At 40.3% G+C, this 20,740-nt stretch overlaps 1 protein-coding gene across 1 annotated transcript in view; it reads left to right on the top strand.

The window, feature by feature from the left end:
* CLSTN2 (calsyntenin 2) overlaps positions 1 to 20,740 on the top strand; it is a 599,321-nt gene that overhangs the window by 203,355 nt on the left and 375,226 nt on the right. Inside the window, exon 2 of the mRNA XM_004682158.2 lies at positions 7,124 to 7,246. Coding sequence (XP_004682215.1) covers positions 7,124 to 7,246 — 123 coding nt within the window. The remainder of the gene's footprint in view (positions 1 to 7,123; positions 7,247 to 20,740) is intronic.

Genomic DNA, 20,740 nt, shown 5'->3' with positions numbered 1-20,740 from the left:
CTGGGACCCTTTAATTTCTAACCTCTTTATTCCTCCTGATCATGCCCTAGTACCAGCTTTCAGCAGTTCTGGGTTACATCACTGGGTCCATGCTTCTCTTTTCCTGTAGCACACTGCTTTTTCTCTTAACCTATTTTTTACCATACTGGCGATCATGGACCCCTCACCAGTCTGAGAGTCCCTTGAACACAAAAATCTTTTTTTCCCCCCCTAGTTATTGAGTTTATATATAATACCTTTTCTCAGCATGCAGTTTCATACATTTTGGCAAAGGCAAATGGTACAGTAACTCCCACCACAAACAGGACACAGAACAGTTTCCATCATTCCAGAAAATTCCGTGTGCCCCTCTGCAATCAAATCCCAGCCCATCTCCAGACCTTATCAACAATGGACCCACTATTGATCATTACACTTTTGCATTTTCTAGAATGTTCTATGATGGTATGAAACAGTATATAGTCTTTTTGTGTCTGACTTTTTTCACTTATTTCTTCAGTCAACTGTGTTGGCCTCCATTTGGTCCCAGGACAGTAGTTGATTTCTTTGTGTTGTTGGGTTTTTTTGTTTTTTTTTTTTTTTTTTTTTTAGTTGTCAGCTTGCTACTCTTTGAATAAAGATTCCATAAAAATTTAAAAATTAACAAACAAGTGTTTGTGTGTGTATGTGTGTATGTAATTTATGTTTTCCTTTCTTTTGGATGAATCTTAGGAATGGCTTTGCTGAGTTATTTTGTAAGAAATTGCTAAACAACTATCCAAAATAAATATACTATTTTATATTTTCACCAGTAATGAGAGTTGCAGCAGTGATTCCCCATCTTCGCCAGAAGTTGTTACAATCAGTATTATTTTAGACATTCCCCTGAAGGTGGGGTGATAGCCCATGATGACTTTAGTGTACGTATCCCCAATACCTATTAATGTGGGGGCACCTTTTCATGTTCTTGCTATTTGCAGATCTACTTTGGTAACATATCTCTTCAAATTTTATTTTCAGATTATTTGTCTTATTGAGCTAGGAGAATTGTTATATATTTTGGATTCAATTCCATTTTGATATATGCTTTTCAAATATTTCTCTCAGTCTATGTCTTTTTTAAAATGATTTTCTTAACTATGTTTTGCAAAGAATAGAAGTTGATAAATTTTATAAAGTTTGCTATGTCAGGCTTATCTTCTGTGGTTCATACTTTTTTGTCCCTGCTATTAAATCTTTGTCTAACCCAATGACACTGAGATTTTCTCTATCTTTTAAAGGATTTCTCATTTTAACTCCCAAACTTAAGACCATGATCATAAAGAGTTTTGTGTTTGGAATGCAGCAGAATTGAGCTTATTTCGTTTTATTGCATGTGGATATCCAAATTTTCCAGCAATGTACAATGAAAAGAATATCCTTCCCCTTACTCTTTACCTATCTTGGAAACTTTGTCAGATATTAACTGACTACATATGTAGGTCCACCTCTGCATGTTTAATCTTTTCTATTGTTCTGTTTATCTGTCTATTAAGGTAGTTTTTGAGTAATTCTTAAAGGTAGTATAAACTTTCCAGCTTTGCTTCTTTTTTATCAAAATTGTTTTGATTTTATGAGATATTCCTCATTTCCACTTGTATATTAATTTTAGAATAAGCTTGTCATTTAAAAAAATTGCTTATTTTAAATTGGGTTGCACTAACTATATATCAAGCAGGGAAGCTTTTATATCTTAAACGTGTTGAATCTGCAAGTCATGAACACTTGTCCATTTCTCCATTAAGACTTCTCTGGGTCTTTTATAATTCTCTCAACAATGTTCCAGGATTTTCAGTGTACAGTTTTGTTTTGTTTTTTAAGATTTTTTTTAAAGATTTTATTTATTCATACAGAACTGGGGTACAGGCAAGAGGTGCAGGGGGTGAGAGGATTCACCAGACACAGAGTGGGGAGCAGAACAGGCAGATCGAGGAAGTACACTGCTGAGGGGAGCAGCTCAGGAGAGGTCTGCTACACCATGTGATCACCTCCCGGGCAGTTGGGGATTGAACTCGTGAGGAAGTGGCTTTAGCTTCTTAGTGCTGTGCTTTTAACCCTCTGTGCCACCAGGGAGGGCCTGCAGTGTACAGTTTTTAATGTGTCTTGTGAAAGCTCTTCCTAAGTGTTTTGTATTTTTGATACCATCATATTCATGTTTTTAATTCAAATTTTCAATTGCTTATTGCTAGTACATAGAAATACAACTGATTTTATATATTGATGTTCTATTCTGTGCCCTTTATGAACTCACTTATTAGTTCTAGTGACAATTTTTTGTAAACTCCATAAATTGTTTCATTGTTAATCTTGCTTTTTGCAAATGAAGATAATTTTATTTATGTGATCCTTGCCTTATCACTTTGACTAGACCCTCCAGTATAATTTTAATGGTGTAATACACAGTAAGAATGACAATTCTTGTATTCTTTCTGCTTTGAAGGAAAAGCATTCACTCTTTAACCATTAAATATGATGTTAGCTTTAGGCTTTTGTAAAAGTTCTTTATCAGATTGAGGATTTTCCTTTTATTTCTCAGTTGCTGATAGTTTGAATTATGAGAGGATATGGTCGGTAACTGTGTCCAGTATCAAGCAAAGATGACTTTTCCTTCCTAGGCACCCAATAGTTAGCTGACGGACAACATTCTTCATCTTCAGATCAAAAAAAAAAAATTCTTTTTTCCCACTCTACTTTATAGCTTCTTTCAGCTCTAGCTCAACCTTTGCTTTGTGAAGGTTGATCAACATCTGCATTTTTGTCTGTAACCAAAATTAAATTTAATTTTGTGTTATCTGTAAATCAAATACTCAATGTTGCAAACCAACAACATAAACTTACATTATCTTGAATGGATGTTGATTTTTTTCAAATGCTTTTTGGAATTTATATATATATATATATATATATATATAGATAGATAGATAGATAGATAGATAGATAAATACACACACACATATATATGTATACACACACACACATACACACACACACATATACACATTATTCTTCTTTCTTTACATTCTTTCATCTCATGTGCTCTTCCCATCCCTGTTGGAAGCTTGCTAAAAACTTTTGAGTGTAAAAGGCACAGTTCAGCTACTCAGAAGCATAAGATCACTAGGGGGAATTGAGAGTATGGGGATGCCTATTTCACATCAAGGGTATTATTAGACTTGCCTAAATGAGATCATGTAATTTTCAGAACATTCTTATGAAGTAAGTATCACATTTCAAATAAGATAGAACTAGTAGAATGATATAAAAGGTATCACATGGTTGAGATTAGGAAAGACATTTTATGTTTCATTACTAAATAGAAATAAAAAAGTGTAATGTTAAGTTCAAAAATCAGGAAAAAAAAACCCAAAGCAGCTGGTTTTAATATGAAGCAAAATGGAGTGAAAAAGAAAGGAACTAGTTGATCTGAAGGCGAGGAATGTTGTCCCTCGGCTGACTATTGGGTGCCTAAGAAGGAAAAGTCATCTTTGCTCGATTCTGGACTCAGTTATCACCATATCCTCTCAGTCAAGATAATGAAAGTTTATGTTGTTGGTTTGCAACCCTGAGTATTTGATTTACAGACAACATAAAGAAATTTAATTTTGGTTACAGATAAAAATGCAGACGTTGGTCAACCTTGACAAAGCAAAGGTTGAGCTAGAGCTGAAGGAAGCTACAAAGTATGAGAGAAATGAGGCACTTTTGAGGAGAGGCCTATTCATTCTTACTTTACAAAAAAAGCAACATTTAAAAAACGAAGCCTCATAAGCCTCATGTCCTTGCCTACAAAATGAGGCACAAAGTCTTACTCAATGGATTGTTGTGAGGGTTAAGGGATGTGTCTAAAATGACTAATATGTGCTGGGCACTCAACTAACTGAAACAGTGAAGGAGAGGAGAAAAGGACAGCAGGCCTATGAATTCCTCCACTATGAAGGAATAATCTGCATGCTACGTTGTCTAAAGCACCTCTCCTGTAGACACTATCGCTGCCCAGAGGGCAAGGTGGGAGTCTGAGTGATGAAAAGATGGGGGCTATTGATCTCACGTGTGGCCTTGGAATGTCATGACATGATATGATCATGTTGTGGGTAGTGCCATTGTCCTCCATTTATAGTTTAAGTGGTTCAGAGTGTGAGTGGCCATGTGAGTTGTAGGACCAGCCCTGAAGTGGCCTGAAAATCAGCAACTGTGACTGTAGATTCCATTGTCGGCCGAGTGGCACATGAATCTGAAACACTGGGTTGCACTCCTGGCACTTCCTCTGTACACATTTGTAATGAATAGGCCCCTAGGTTTAATTAAAGGGAAAAAAAGATGAATTGTTTCTCCCAACAGCTGCAAATTATTTACATTGCATTTGTGTTGATGGCTAATAAAAGAGCAAAGGGGTGTGGGGACAGCCCAGGGTAGCTGTAATTCTTCCAAGGTCTATAATGAAGTATCGGTTTGAATGCTAACATGTGAGGGTGGCTGAGCCTGTTGCCCATTCAGAATTCAGACCTGCTATAGGCAGAGATGTTCTCTGCTCTTGGCACAATTCAATCAGTAGAAATGGATCACAAGGGCCAAGACCTGAGAATAGCAAGGCATATGTCCTGGTTCCTGCAAACTGCCTCTCAGTTGTTCATAGTTGCTGTTAAGTGGGTAAGAAGGAACAAAGTGATGACCCAGGCTAGGGCTGCATCACTCCTGGAATGACTCTTAAATTTCTTCTGAAAGTGTGATGGGTTGAAAGAAGATAGGAGTTAACACAACAGAGCTCTTCTCAGTTCTTAAAGCTTGTGCTTTGTCCTGGCTACTGAAAAGTTGTGAAATACAGTGTGCATGTATTTATCATATATATTATAATGTATGTCACATACATTATATGTGCATTACATGTGTATTATAATATGATCAGTCTGTATATTTTTGGATGTCAAGAAATACAAAAGTTATTTTCCCCCAATTGTTAGTTATTAACCCTATGACTATCTTGCAGACATCACATCTTGTGAAAGTAGATTGATCACCTTCATAATGATCACACTTACTCTCAGGTTGCTGTGGGAGCATTTTATATATATATATATATATATATGATGACATCTTTGAAACCAGTACCAGTATGAGAGGATTGGCTCCAGGACATCTGTGATTATTTTAGGGCTCCCTTTAACCAATTTTGTTTCTAAAGCAACTCTTCTGCATCCAGACTTCCACAGGGTATGTGCAGAAATAAAAGGACAAACCAGGGAACTGAAGTTGAGTCAGTCAGATCAAAATTTTAGAAAAATCTCTCTTTATGTCAAAGTGGAGAATGGATTGGTATGTGACAATACTTACTGAATGGTTAGACAGGTGGCTCCTGCAGCTATTCCAACAGAGACAGCTGGGCCAGAACCCAATCAAGGTGATAGAATTGGCAGTAATGGAATATTCAATAGAGAAGATTCTCACATAGGAATATTGTGCCAAACTTAGCACAAGTCTTACTTCAATTCTCTACCTTCCATTAATGCCTAGTGACTGCAAGGGCCTGCTATTCATTTGCTGGATTTTTAAAAAATTTATTTACTTATTCATACAGAATTGGGGTACAGGGGCAGTAAGAGGACTCACCAGAGAGAGAATGGGGAGCAGAACAGGCAGATTGGTGAAGTACATTGCTGAGGGGAGCAGCAGGCAAAACAGGAGAAATCTGCTGAGCCATGTGGGTCACCTCCTGGCTGGGGATCGAACTTTAGCTGAAGTGGCTTAGGCTAACTTTGTAGTGCTATGCTTTAACCAGTTGCACCACCAGGGATCTGTTTTTGTAAAGTAGGACCCACTGGATGGCTGAGAACAACAGCAATATATTGTTATACAGTTTGACAGGCAAGAAGACCAATAGGCAGCAATCACTTTTGTTCTGAAGTTCTCTCTCCTAGCTTTTGGTACTTTCTTGGTTTATGGCAGCACAACTCTAATCTTCAGATGGTGTTATCCCTCTAGGCACATCTGTGCCAAATGTTCCCCTTTGATAGGGACATTAGTCAGTTTGGGTTAGGGCCCACCTAACAACCTCATTTTGATTTGATTACCTTTATAAAGACCCTATTTCCAAGTAGGATCACATCTGAGGTCCTGCTCCTATCTGAGGTACTATCTTTTATCAGAGAACTGGTAACACATATTTGATATGCATTTTATGTGTTTTGATTATTTATAGATAAATTATTCTATTGGTAAAATTACTGAATGGCAACTTGCTAGTTATTTTAGACCATTTAGATAGACAGTCTTTAAATAATGAGGAAATATTCAAATGTTAGTTGTATCTTTACATCAATGTTGTATATGCTATATATGTATATGTGTAAATACAGTAACAACCCCTAATGATGGGTCAGATTAAATCAAGGCCAGAAATCCAGGTAGCTTGTTGATACATAACCTGGTAGCTTGTTGATACATAAGGTACTTTAAATCTAAAATAGCTATTAATAGATAATAACAGTTGAGAAATAAATCCTCTGATCAGTTTTTTTTTTTTTTAAGATTTATTTGTGCATACAGAACTGGGGTATAAGCCAGAGATGTAGGGCGGTGAGAAGACTCACCAGAGACAGAGATGGTCAAGTACACTGCTGAGGGGAGCAACGGGCTGGTCAGGAAAGGTCTGCCGTGCCATGTGGGTCACCTCCGGGGCAGGCAAAGATCAAACTCATGTGAAAGTAGCTTTTAGCTTCTCAGTGCTGTGCTTTAGCCCTCTGCGCCACCAGGAATGGCCCTCTGATCAGTTTTTAATATTACCTGTTGACACTGGACTAGCCGAAATGGAAATAATGGGAAATTTTATCAAGATGAATAAAATCCATGATCTGAGAGCCAAAAACTGTTCAAGTCTGGGTGTTGCCTTCACATTCTGTGAGCCTGAGAGAAATGTTGGACCTCTCTCTCTGCACATTTTGAAGGTACCTTGAGTGTAAAATGGCACGGACATGCCCTAAGTCCCCATGCGGTTAAAGGGACAAGAGCCTTTGATTGGGTAAATGTGACATATTGATATTACTGTAGACAAGTTATTCAAATGATGACCCTCAGGGCTAACCTCGTATTTATTCTTTCCATTGCTTTCTAGTCAATAAGCACAAGCCCTGGATCGAGACTTCGTATCATGGAGTCATAACGGAGAACAACGACACCGTCATTTTGGACCCCCCACTGGTCGCCTTGGATAAGGACGCACCGGTTCCTTTTGCAGGTAAGATGATGGTTTAGCATGACTGGGTTTGACTCACTTTGGAGACATGTTGAGAAACCAGCCTGTGATTTCAAAGCTCTATGACTCTTGTGATGTCTGGTCTGGATTCTGTATGTCTTTATGGCTTTTATCTTTGGTGTCATCTCCAGTGCAAGACGCTGGCTGCTGTTTCTTTGGTTAGATGGTGTGTTGCTGAAGTGGCCTTAGAACTAGAAAAGATGGACCAGTAAGGTCTTGAGGAGATTTTCTAGAGGAGACTTTCCTCTAGAAAGGTAAACAGAAGTAAGAGAAAGTGGGTGAGTCATTGTCATTGGATTCACTATTCAATATTGTGGGTAGGTGAAGACTCTTAGAGTTTGGTGAACTGACAAGAGAAAATGGAATAAAGAGCTAGGAAATACTTGCTAAGGGCAAGTATGGAAGTGTCCTGCCTTTGAACTTCAAAGTGGTTGTGGTTACTGGAGGGATCTGAAGGCACTCCTATATTTCTCTCTGGAGCTTGTAGTTATAGAACCTATTCTCTGTCAAGACTACCCCTCCCTCCTTCTCTAACCTTCTGCAAAGTCCAGATCCCAGGAGGGGTGTGTAAAAAACATATCTCATGATTCCATCGATTTTGGCAAAGGGAAGAGGATGGGTGATTTCACAGGGAGAAGGGACTGAACAAAGAATTTCCAAAGATGTCTGCATCATGAGTAATATTGTTAACATTTTATACCTGTCAGAAGGAAGACAGGAAATTTAATGAAGGTTTTCAAGATTTCTAGAAGATTGTTTTATGATAGATGGGTGCCAAACTGAGGTTTTCACCAAAATGAAGTCTGTTTTTCCTGACAGTTTGTCTGCTACATTATGAGCTATTTGGGAAAGGAAAAATGGGCTCTCACATTTCTAAGAGATAAGTCCCAGGAAGCCTCCCCTCCCCGCCCCCACTTTTTTTCATTACAGAACATTAAAAAATAAGGCGTGATGAAGGAGGTTAAATGGGGATACTCAGCTTTATGGAATATAAACTATAAAGATTCTTGCAGAGCATGGAGGACTCTTGACTCTCAAAAGGCGTTATCTATCTTTATTTTATGTCAAATGATGACCACCAAGGGTACTCAGCTGTGACTAACGTGGTATTTAGAGTTGGGACATTTCTATATGTCTTCCTGCTGTTCTTTGTGGTTTCAGCTCAACCAACTTGAAAAGCAAATCCCATGCTCTCTTTTCCATAAAAAATGAGGTGTCTTTTTCCAAATCTTCTTACCAACCTGGGAACTTCCCAACTCCTCTTCTTCTTGAAAATAACTGAATGGGACTGGAAATGATCAGTAATTCTTAACAACCCCCTGGAAATGAGTTTATTTTATTAATTTTTGAAAGATTTTTTTTTTTATTTATACAGAACTGGGGTACAGGCCAGAGAGGTGCAGGGGCAGTGAGAGGCTTCACCAGAGACAGAGTGGGAAGCAGAACAGGCAGACTGATAAAGAACATGGCTGAGGGGAGCAGCGGGTGAGACAGGAGAGGTCTGCCGCACCACGTGGATCACCTCCAGGACGCTCCATGTGGATTACTGGCTGCGCTGGCTTGCAGTGCTGCGTCCTAACCCGTTGTGCCAACAGGGAGGCCTCTGGAAATGAGATTTTTTTTTAATTTTATTTATTTTATTTTATTTTAATTTTTTTTTAAAGATTTATTTATTTACTTATGCATACAGAACTGGGGTACAGGCCAGAAGTGCAGGGCGGTGAGAGGATTCACCAGAGATAGAATGGGGAGCAGAACAGGCTGATCGACGAAGTACACTGCTGAGGGGAGCAGCGGGCGGGTCAGGAGAGGTCTGCCGTGCCATGTGGTCACCTCCGGGGCAGGCGGAGATCGAACTCATGCAGAAGTGGCTTTAGCTTCTTAGTGTAGTGCTTTAACCCGCTGCACCACCAGGGAGGGCCTGGAAATGAGATTTTAAAACAAAAACACTGACAAAATGTTTGGGTGCTAGAAATGTTAGGCTGGAAATGTACTGTGTGCCATACAATTCAAGACATCTGTTAGAAATGGGGATTTAGCACAAATAGGCAAGGTGCTGGTTTGTTTGGGGGCTGGGTTGAAATAGAATTGAGCACTGGCTGCCCTTCTTAGACTGAGCACATACATGGCTTCCCCAGCCCTTCTGTGAGAGCCTGCGAGGAGCTGCCTTCCTCAGTGGGTCCTTTTGTTCTGCTTTCCAGTCCAGTGGTTGGCCCCTCTATAAATCATGGCAAAGCATAACCAGTCGTTTATTAAAAGGGACAAAATGCAGTTGAGTCTTTTTAGTTAAGTGTGTCTAATATGTTAGAAGATAAGGCATGTGCTCACTGTCTGCCTCTACTGCAGCTCTATTGTCAGCGAGTAGTGAACAAGGAAATCGAAATTGTTGAGTAAGCTGTTCTATGATAAAGTTATAAGCTTTCTAAAGTACACACCAAACTGGAAGAAAAAATCCATTTCAAGCAAATCTGACATTTGTTAAATTTGGATTTACAAAAAATTACTTAACTTCCTTGGTTGTAGGGTTGAAAGACAATTGGTAATTTCCCCTAAAGATACACCAAGGATTTCCTGAAACAATAAATTCATCAAAGGTCTTTAATCTTGAATTTGTATTCTGAGCATTAGATGTGCCCTCAAGGCTTCAGGCACATCTTGAAACTAAGGTTTGCTTTTAAGTCAAGTCCTGAGTAGTTATTTCCTCCTGAAGATGATTTCCATACTCCTACTGATATTTGCAGCTGTATTTAAAAAAAAAAAAAACTGGCTTAATGCATCAAAATATAATCTTCCAAGCTCTTAAGAATAAAAAATAAAGGTGCTTTTTAAAATGGTCAAAGCTATTTTTCTCAGTGTTATTTACGATCGGCTCTAAGAGAGGACAGAGGCACTTGCCATCCATCCATGCTGCAGGCATTTAGTTTAAAACATTTATCTTAAAAAGAAAAATACTGAAGATTTATTTCAGATTCCTATCATTCTCATAAAATTGAAAAATTCATATCTGCCAGCTCCATCACTTCTTGAAGTCACCCGAAGCTTTTAGTCCCCTCTTATCAACTGTTCTTGTATTGTGTGTCAGTTTCTCCACCCAATCCCCAGTGGACTATTTCCAGTGTAGCCTGTGGGGTGAGTTATATGCTTATTGGAAGACAGTCCCCTCTGTCTCATTTATCATTTTTTGCTCTGTCTTGTTTCTCTTATGATTTCCTCCCTTTAAAAAACATTTAAGAAAATGTGCAACATAAAAAAATCATTCACTTAAATAAAAATTCTGATTATATTTTATATAGAGATGCAAAATCCAGGAATATAAATAGCTTTTACTGTGTCTCTGACTATGACAACATTTGTTTATTGTAAAAAATGTGGAAAGTATGATAACATGCAAAAGATGTGTGAAATATATGTGTTCTCATCACCAGAGAGATTCTGTTAACATTTTAATGTATTTCCTTCTAGTCACTTCTTGATTCTTTTCAAAATTTGTGATCTTACCTCATATTCACTATTACAACTTTTTTTCACTTAACAAATAAAACATCATTTTATTAAATAGGCTTCTGCAACTAATTAAATAGCTACATGACTTCAATTTACCAGTTTTTCTAGCTTTGTTGAGATATAATGGGGATCTTGTATTTTATCTTGTGAATCTATGACATCTTGTCAATTTACAATATCTTATAATGATTTGATAAGTTTGTATTTGGGAATTGATCACCACCATAGCTTTATCTGACACTGCCATAACCTCACACAATTACTGTTTACATTTTGTGATGAAAGCAATTAAGATTCACTGATTTAGCAACTTTTAATTGTATAATATAGACTTACTAACTGTATTAACAGTATTATACACTAGTCCTCAAATTTAAATCCTCTTATAACTAGAAGTTTGTATGTACCTATTAACCAACATCTTCCCAATTTCCTAACCCGGCAGCCCTGGTATGAGGTCAACTTTCTTAGGTCTATTTGTAAATGAGATCACACAGTGTTGTCTTTGCCTTATTTCCCTGAGGAGAATGCTCTCAAATTCTATCCACATTGTCACAAAGGACAGGATGCCCTTCTCTATTTTGGATGAATAATATTCCAATATGGGTGTGTGGGTGTTCATGTATGTGTGTACGATGACTCCTTTATCCATAAGAACACAAGGGTGCCAAAGTCCCTTTGAGACCATTCCAGATCTCAAATACCCTGAAGTTGAATTACTAGTACCTATGCAAGTTCTATTTTTAAATTTTTGAAATATCAATACTGCTTTCCATAGCGGCAGCATCAGTTTACATTCCCTTTGCTCCACATTCTCCCCCAATGAGTGTTATCTTGCTTTCTTTTTTCACACTAGCCATTCTCAGATGTGAGATGATAGACAATTTGTCTACTTCAATTCTTTTTTGTTTGTTTATTATTAAATATATCTATATATTTCTGACTTTATCATTTTGGTGTATTTTCAGTATTGAAATGAATTGGTCCAATATTTTAAAGTTCCTGAAACATGTTAAATTGCTTTCCACAAAAAGTTATATTTGAAGTCACATCTACACCCCTACAAGTCTCTTATTTCTTGGCTCATTCAAGTTTTCTAGGGTTGTTGTTTTAATTAACTATAAAGAATGTGATGGATGTTGTAATGCTTCAAGTTATAGTAGAGGTTTAATTAGTTTGCTTTTCCCAGTCTTTCTCTCTGCTCATTTTATAGAGGAGATAACTAATTCAGAGAATGGCCAAGTAATTTGCCCCCTATCCTAGAGTGAGCTAGTCATGTTTTGCAGCTGGTGTGATAGTGGAGTCGAGGACTGCTTCCCTATGCTACAGCCTTTTGGTCCCTGCTCCTCTGATGAGTAGAGGTGCCGACTTTCAGTCAATGAACCTCCCTCAGAGCTCAAGTCAGTCTGTTAGACCTGACTCATTTCCTACTCCATGCCTGAGCCTTGTAGGCATGACCTTCTTAGAGAATCAGACACAGAAAAATCATTGAGTAATAATGAAAATCCTGTCCACTGTGTGGCAAAAAATAATAATGAAAGCAAGCTGGGCATACCGTGAACTTATTAATTTCTACGTGAGCCCCGCTGAGGCCTGTTAGGAAACTGTAGAGACTTAAATTTGAAGAGAATTAGATGGCCTTTCAGAGATAATAGAGCCACTCATTTGTCTACACTGAGCAAGTCTGGATTTGTCTTTTGTAAGGATGGGGCTGCAGAGAATGATCAGTCCTAATTGGCTGGCTTCTCAAGCCGGGTGACTCTCTGAAGGCTGTGTGGAAAATTGTCAGGGACAGGATTTAGCCTGGTTTGATTAGCTGATGGCAGTGCAGAATGCACTGTCCTCCACAGTTGACTGTTTGTCCTTGTTCTGTTCATTGTCCACCCACTTATACGCCTCCTAGTCTTTGGACCTGTGCAGGGTCCTGTTTTGGGCTTCAGGTCACATTGGTGCCTGATAGTAGAGAAACGTCACAACAGCTGGTGTAGCAGTGGTATCTTATGGGGAGAAAGGAATGTAGAAGTTGCACAGTCATAGACTCTGACTGGACACACATTTAGTGCCTGTCATTTTCTAGCTGTGTAGTCTCAGAAAAGTTACTGAGCTCCTTGGAGGGTATATGATTAAGATGGGGGTAATCATAGTATCTACCCCTGGTTCATACGTGGAATAAATAAGATACCAATGCAAAATGCCTAGAGCAGTCTCTGGCAGCCAGTAGATGTCCAATAAAGTATAGTTTTGATAATCCTAGTGATGATTATAATGAGAGTAATCAGAGTAATTGTAATTCCTATTAGCAACAATAAGTCACAAGTGTTTTATTCATTTTAGGCTGATTACAATGGTATAATTATAATCCATAATGATAATATTAAGAAAAAAAAAAGGTTTGAATTTGTTCTAAAGTCTTGATGCAATTGCCGTTCTTGCCATCAAGTTATGCTGCGTAGGCTGTTTGGTTACGTGGCAGTATGGGGACAATTAGTCAAGTCAGGGGAACGTAGCTTGTGAATTGTGCAGAGCTCTGTAACTATCAGCTAGTTGGTGATACATTTCTTTACATTCTACCTGTAATTTACCCCTGTGGAGTAATCTGTTACTTGCAAGATATACTTTTAGATGAATGAAAACCACATACCCTCTTATTATAAACACACAAACACAAGTGCATACTGCTATTGCACATATACATGAGCTGATATGGTTCTATTTTGCAAAGAGGACATAGATTTAGAAAAATTAAATAATTATTCAAGGTTATCTCAGTGGAAATGGATTAGCCTGTCACTCAATTCTAGACTCTTAGATTCTAGTCCTGTCTTCTTCCTCATCTGTTAATTGTGTGGTGTGTGAGACATAGTTCTCATGGTATACACTACCCAGTAGAGCATTGTGAAATGCTCTCTATCTTTCCCTTTTAAATTCCTTTTACAATCTTGCCAATTATGTCCAGGAGGAAGGAACAGGTTGTGAGGTTTGAGATGCATGCCATACACCTCAAATACTTGCTAATTTTTCTCTTTGAAAATGCAGGAGCAAGTTCTGTTGTGAATCTTCAGTAGGCAACAAGTATTGAGCTAGAATTCTCATAACATTGTGTTGTATTTTCTTTGGGTTATTTTCTCTTTGAAACAAATACTGCTAGCTTTGTATTTTTTCCTATTTTCTTTTTAAGTAAGTTTACTTGTGCTCTTTAGAAAAGCTTAATATAAAGGAAAATGTAAGTACATAAATTGTATGGTAGTGGACAAAGTCATTAAAGAGGTCTGACTGAGTACCACATGGGACATATGGAATAATTACATCTGGGCCCCACCCAGCAATCTCAGGAACACCTGCATTGGGCCCTGCCAACATCCCTCTGCCAGGTTCCTGGTTCTCTGAGCTCTGGTTCTGACATCAGGAAGCCCTCAGTATCAGTCTATGTCAGTAGATTCCTTTGCACTCCAGACTGGTTTGTGGGGGTCATGTCTTAGGCTTTAAGTCAGGTGCCCACAGTGCTTCCTGCTCTCTGAACATTCATCCTTCACCATCTCTGCAGAGTGGGGTTCAGATATCTGTCGAATCTACAACCTGAACTGTGGCAGCTGAACTTTTTTTTTTTTAAAGATTTATTTATTTCTGCATATAAGAACTGGGGCACAGGCCAGTGGTGCAGGGGTGGTGAAAGGATTCACCAGAGAGAGAGTGGGGAGCAGAACAGGTCGGTTGATAAAGTACACTGCTGAGAGGAGCAGCAGGTGGGTCAGGAAAGGTCTGAGAGCTTCCTGACGCCACTTCCGGTGCTGGGAATTCAACTTGCATTGAAGCTGCTGTGTGTAACCCATTGAGCATGTAAAAATTAATAAGAAGAATAATGAACAAAGGAAAATTTATCCAGATGCCTAAGACACTGATATACATTTTTCTATTCACACACTAATACAGATTTCTCACTCATTAGGACCATCATATGTGGTTTTGAGTCTTTGCGTTTTCACTTTTTACAGTCATTTCTAAAGTTGACTATAACTTAATCTTTTTCAAAAATATGACTTGCATTAGGCATAATTATATATCATGTAGCAGAATCAATTTATTTAACCAATCCAGTATGTTTTGTATATTTTGGTGGCTGACGACAATTTTCCATTTTTAGAAAGTAATACTGCCATGAGAAGTTTTGAAATACCTTTCTCAGACAAGCACAGAGGTCAGGATTTTATTTTTATGGTTTAGTTCATAGATAGTGAGTAAAAAAGACCTGTGTTCTTTTTTGAGATTGAGATTGTGTTATCAAACGTGTTTGTGATGGGATCTCTGATAGCCTGATTTTTGAGCAGATGGTGGGGTTGCAATCAGATGGTGAAGTATGTAAGGGCCCCTTCCACACCTGCCAGCTGTGCAGGCTTCTGGCCTCCACCCCCCCCCCCCCCAACAAGGAATTGTCCCCTCCCTGTAGGCTGTGATCTATGGGCTTGCAGTTGTAGTTGTTATTTGTAAACTCACTGCAGAAACAGAGAAATCCCTTTAAGCAGTAAACAGCTGGAGGAGTAAGGGACCAGCAACCAGTAAGTCAGCCAGAAGACATGGTCAAGTTGGTGCTGCTTTCTGAGGAGGGACAAAGCGAAAGGGTTCATTTCTAGGCTCCTAGAACAGCAAGGCATTTTAGGCCACACCCATGGACCTAATTCTTTTGGAGGCATCTGCTAGGAGGCTGGGGGAAAGAACTACCTTGGAATTAAAGTACTTTATTGATTGGTTCCTTATTCTCTTCATCTTTTAATTTGGCAGCTTTGACAGTGGTTGACAGGGCTTGGGGTGTCTTTTGGACTCATCCTTGATTATCCCTCTAGTGATCCTTCATTGACTCCAGTTTTCACCTTCCCACTTTTCACTCCTCCTTTCATTCTGCTGATGGTCAGAGAGACCAAGAGTTAGGACTTAGCTCCGGTGAGTGGGGCAATGACCAGAGCCAGGAAGCCAACGGCATTCCCTAAGACCTCAGCACCTGGGGCACAAAACACTTGACCTTCTTAGGAGAGAACAAGCATTTCTTCTGCCAGAGTCAGACAGGATGGGCTAAATCCCCTGGGGCACATGATCTTTGTCCTGAAAATTTTCTCTCAGCTTTAATTGGCTGTCAGTGTCCCTGAAACCTGTGTACCCCTGCACTTGGCCTTTGTTGGTGGTGTTTGACTTGTCTCAGGCTGAAGTTCATTTGTACTTTGCTGCTTGACAGTTCAGCATTGGTCAGGCTGAGAGGACCCATCTCTTCTGAAATTCTTGATGGTTTGCGTCTCCTCCAGCATGTGCTGTGTTTGATAGTGGAGCCCAGGTCTCCCCATGGAGCCTGAACACATGCAATGCTTTGGCAGCAGATAGAGCCCCTAGGAATGGTCACTAGTATCTCCTGTGCTGAGCATTAGAGGCAGGAGCTGAAGAGGTAGCCCAAGCAATGGCTAGAGGAGACTGAAAGCTGTCATTCAGAGGAGGGAGAACAGGAACAAGGGTGACCAGTCAGGGAAAAAGAAAGAGAAAAAAAGACAAAAGTCCCAAGTCAATACCCACAGCAGGGACTGTGCTCTGGGATCTGACAGATGCTAGGAGGCCGATCATCAGTGACCCTGACCATCTCAGTTTGAAGGCTTCCAGGAGGAGCGGATGTTTAAGAGGTATCCTGTAGAAACTCTTGCGTGCCTCTCCATCAATAAGGCTGAAAAATAAAGAATATTCAGAGAGACAAACAGGGACTTAGTGACTCCTAAGACATGGGCCTCTCAGTGTTATCCCAAGCAGGTCCTGGTGAACCAGGAGAGGTAGTCACACCAACAGGAGGGATGCAGGATCCCAGGTTAGAAAGCTTTAGAACTGACACAAGGAGAAAGCTTGAGTGAGCCCTTGATGCAGGCATTTCAAGTCTTCTGGGATTCCAAGCTAATGACAGTATTATATTAGAACAAGCTGAAAAGTGAACAATGAAATCAAGAATAATAGCAAGATTGCTGCCACCCCAGATGGTAGCTGCAAATTAGAAACAGGTGTCCTTTCTTACAGATGGACCCTGTCCCCACACCAGCACATGACTTGGCAAGATGAGGAAGCAGTGGATTTCAGTTGCTATTTTTCATCTCAGTCATACATCCTTGAACAAAGAACAACTTTCAAAGCAGCACTGCAGTTTAGCTAACATTTTTTGAGTGTTAACTACGTATCAGGCACTAGCAGGCACACCTCAGGGATATTGTGGGTGCAGTTCCAAACCAGTGCATTCAAGCTAATATCACCATAAAGTGAGTCACAAAAAGTGTTGGTTGCCCTGTGCATATAAAAGATTTGTTTACACAGTGCTATAGCCTATCAAGTATGACACAATATTATGTCTTCAAAAGACAACGTAAAGAGGGTTATTAATTGGCCTCATTTCCATATTGTTGTGTCTCACAGATTAGGACAGAGAGGCTGAAAGGTGAGGGATGGCCAATTAGTGGTGCATAGAACACATGCAATGTTTAACAACTAAACTTTCAATTTGTAAAAAAAAAAACAAAAACGTATTTGCAAAGCATGATGACACACAAGATATGCTTGCATTAGGCACTTCACACACGCTGCCATTCAATTTTTACGGCATGTCTTTGAAATTGGTATTGTCATGATCCCTATTTTATAGGAGAGACTGAGGCAATCCCAAACTATGTAATTTGCTCAAAACACTGTAGTAATATAGTTGTCATTCCAACCAGATGTTTCAGTTAAATATCATGCAACAATCACCAAAAAACTTAGGAGCATTCAACAACAGCTGTGCATTTGCTTGCACACGATAACCTGTTGACTTGGCGGCTCCGCTAATCTAAGCCAGGCATAGCCGATCCCGCGTGGGGCTTGTTCAGGGGTCTGTGGGCAGCAGGTGGGCAGGCTTTAGACTGGCTGGTCTAGGGTGGCCTATACTGGGATGACAGTTCCCTCCCTTTATTCTTCCAGCAGACTAACCTTTGCAAGTCCCTATGGTGATTCAGAGCAGCATAAAGGGCACCGAAATGTGCAACCACTTTTGCAGTGGGACAAGGTAGTTACTGTCCCACTAGATAAACAATACACATGGCCAAGCTGAGTCAGTGTAAGGCTCCCAGGACCATCAAGGGCACAGAGGGTGATAAATTAGAGTCATCAGTGTGGTCATTCTCTCCTAGCCTGTCCCACTTACTCACATTCTTCCTCATAAAAAGCATGTCCATCCTTATGCTAAGAACCTCGCCCACCCTGCTCCCATCCCCCACCAAGTTATATGAATCATGGCATCTGGATAAAGCCCGAGATCAGTGCTGGTCATCAGGTCTGGATGTAACTCCTTGCAGCCTGTGAACTTGGAAGATGAGTTATCAGCCCCTTCCCACACTCCAGGGGAAAGAAAACCACCCAAACCCCCATTCAAGGAGGGGATAATGGAAGCACATAGCCATCACAGCTCACCTGTGGCATTTCTGGTATTCTGCTAAAATGTTGTTGCGAGGTACCCCCATTTTTAGAGTGAGTCTCTTTCCTGGGAAGGGTTACCCATTTGTTTTCCAGCCATCCGATCCCAGACCAGGTAGGTTCACCATCGGTTTTAATGATTTGAAGGAGAGTTTTGGAAGCCTTGGCATCATTTTCACAGTTTTTTTTTAAAAGATTTATTTATTTATGCATACAGAACTGGGGTACAGGTGGGTGAGAGGATTCACCAGAGACAGTGGGGAGCAGAACAAGCAGATCGACGAAATACACTACTGAGGGGAGCAGCGGGCGGGTCAGGAGAAGTCTGTCGCACCATGTGGGTCACCTCCGGGGTTTAGGATTGAATTCGCGCTGAAGTGGCTGCGGCTCGCTTGCAGTGCTGCATCCTAACCCACTGTGCCACCAAGAAGGGCCATTTTCCATGGGTTTTAAGGGGAAACAAGCCAGGAGAAAGACAGCAACCTGAGCCCCCTACAAATCTCTATACACCCTTTTCTCTGGCGTGCACTTGTGGTCTCTTCCTTTTGTAGCTGTCCTGCCGTTGCTGTCTCTCAGAAACACTGCTCCTACATCCCTGACCTCCAGGCTCAGGTGTACACACTTGCACATGCCCCATCCATGCTCCAGGTGTCCACAACCAGCCACACAACCCCCCATAACCACGCGCCTTCTATGTAACAAGATCAAGCCTGCAGATGATACCCACCGAGGCCAATGTCATAAAAACCTGGCTAACTTCATTTACCCTACTCCACTGCATTGTTCTTCTGCTCCCTGTAAACCACCGTTCTCTTTTGTCACCACGTGTCTCTAGTCCATCTTCATTCCTGGTGGCCCCAGGACTGGCACAGGAGCTGCCGGCATGGCATGGTGGTCCTGAGTTTCTGGGGTCTCTCTTAGCTTCATTCATCCCTTCACTAACGTCCACTGACTCTGTCCAGCCTTAGTGGGTCAAGCCCGGTTCCAAAGCTGGGGTCCTTATACAATAAGTGAGGAAGAAGCTCAAGCCCCAAAGTAAACACAGTTCTTTCTGCTGCAGAAACAATGCAGAGATACAGGTACCCCATTCACCCCCAAGCTTGAAGATGTCCTAGACATCAGGGCTCCACATCCTTTGACAAATATGATGCAAGGGTATTTCTCATGCTTCCCTACTCACAGCTCCTGTTGCACAGATTGCAGGCCACATGACTAGCCCCCTCCTGACTGTCATCAGATGGTTGTGGTACCTGATTCAAGATGACCAATGAAAGCCTAATACAGTTTGTGACTGATTCAAGATGACCAATGAAAGCCTAATACAGTTTGTGACTGATTCAAGATGACCAATGAAAGCCGAATACAGTTTGTGACTCCTTGCTGGATGGGAAATATCCCATAGTCCATTGGCTTCCTGTTTGAAAGCCTGGGCCTAGTTGGTGGGGAGGGATTGCAGATGAAGTTTCTGTGACACTGTAACATGTGCAGGTTATAGTCAGCAGATGAGAGGAAGCAACTGGTTCCAAAGAGCAGCAGGTGTGCCTTCAGGGGGCCTTGCTTTCCAGGGGAGCTGGTATGGTCCATGTGGTCTTGGTTCCCACCAAATGATCCCCAGTTCTGTATTTATGTCCCCCCTCTCTTTCCTGAGACAACTGAATATGTCTTTGTCCCAGAGAAACCAGAGACCAGGTGAAAATTATCTTTTCCTATGATTTTCTGTATTGAGGGCATTGCTTGAACTATGTAGGAAAAGGATTTCAGAGAGTTTAGACAGGGTGGTATGGAGAAGAATGAACTAGAAATTTGCAAACATCGAGGAAAGTTTTTTAACAAACTGACTGGTGAGCATCATAGTAAAGTCAGTGATGATTGAAGATCAGCTCTAATTGTCAGTAACTGGACCATTTAATAGCCAAGCTCAGACGAATTAATACTGAATCCCATCCCTTCTCCAGAAGCCATTCCTGGGGCTTACTGCAGTGGGCAGATTGAATCGGCTTGGAAATGGAGCCCATCACAAATATTAATTATGAACATGAATTTGTAAGGTCAATGGTTTCTCTTTAATAGGAATTTGGGGCCTATGAACGCAAATCCTAAATGTCTTAGATATGTTTGAGATTCGAAATCAAAGGACAGGAGCATAAGCGGCCATTTATAGTTCATCCTGTTTGGCACAGTGTCCTGCGTGAGATCACTGAATACCTTGGCGTGAATTCAGAACCCGATTTTATTATCTTGTAGCTGCCTGTAATCACAGATGAGGCATCAAAGGCCAGCTGTCCCCCATGAACCCTGACAATCTATATAAACTAATTACTTTTTTATGAGCCATCCTTTCAGAGGTTGGTGAGAGGGCCTATTAAGCCAAGTTCAATATGATCTACAAACTTGAAAAAATTATTATTATTTATCTAAGTTCCAGCCGAGTGTGCTGGTGAGTGACATCCCTTGCAATGGTTGGCTTGGGTGGCTGTGGATTTCATTAAAACATGTTGCTTTTTTTTTTTT

Source organism: Condylura cristata, unplaced genomic scaffold (genome assembly GCF_000260355.1).
Source record: "Condylura cristata isolate star-nosed mole 26May11 unplaced genomic scaffold, ConCri1.0 scaffold00014, whole genome shotgun sequence".
Taxonomy (NCBI): Eukaryota; Metazoa; Chordata; class Mammalia; order Eulipotyphla; family Talpidae; genus Condylura; species Condylura cristata.
Note: the sequence above shows the minus strand (reverse complement) of the source record. Positions and strands in the feature narration are given on the sequence as shown.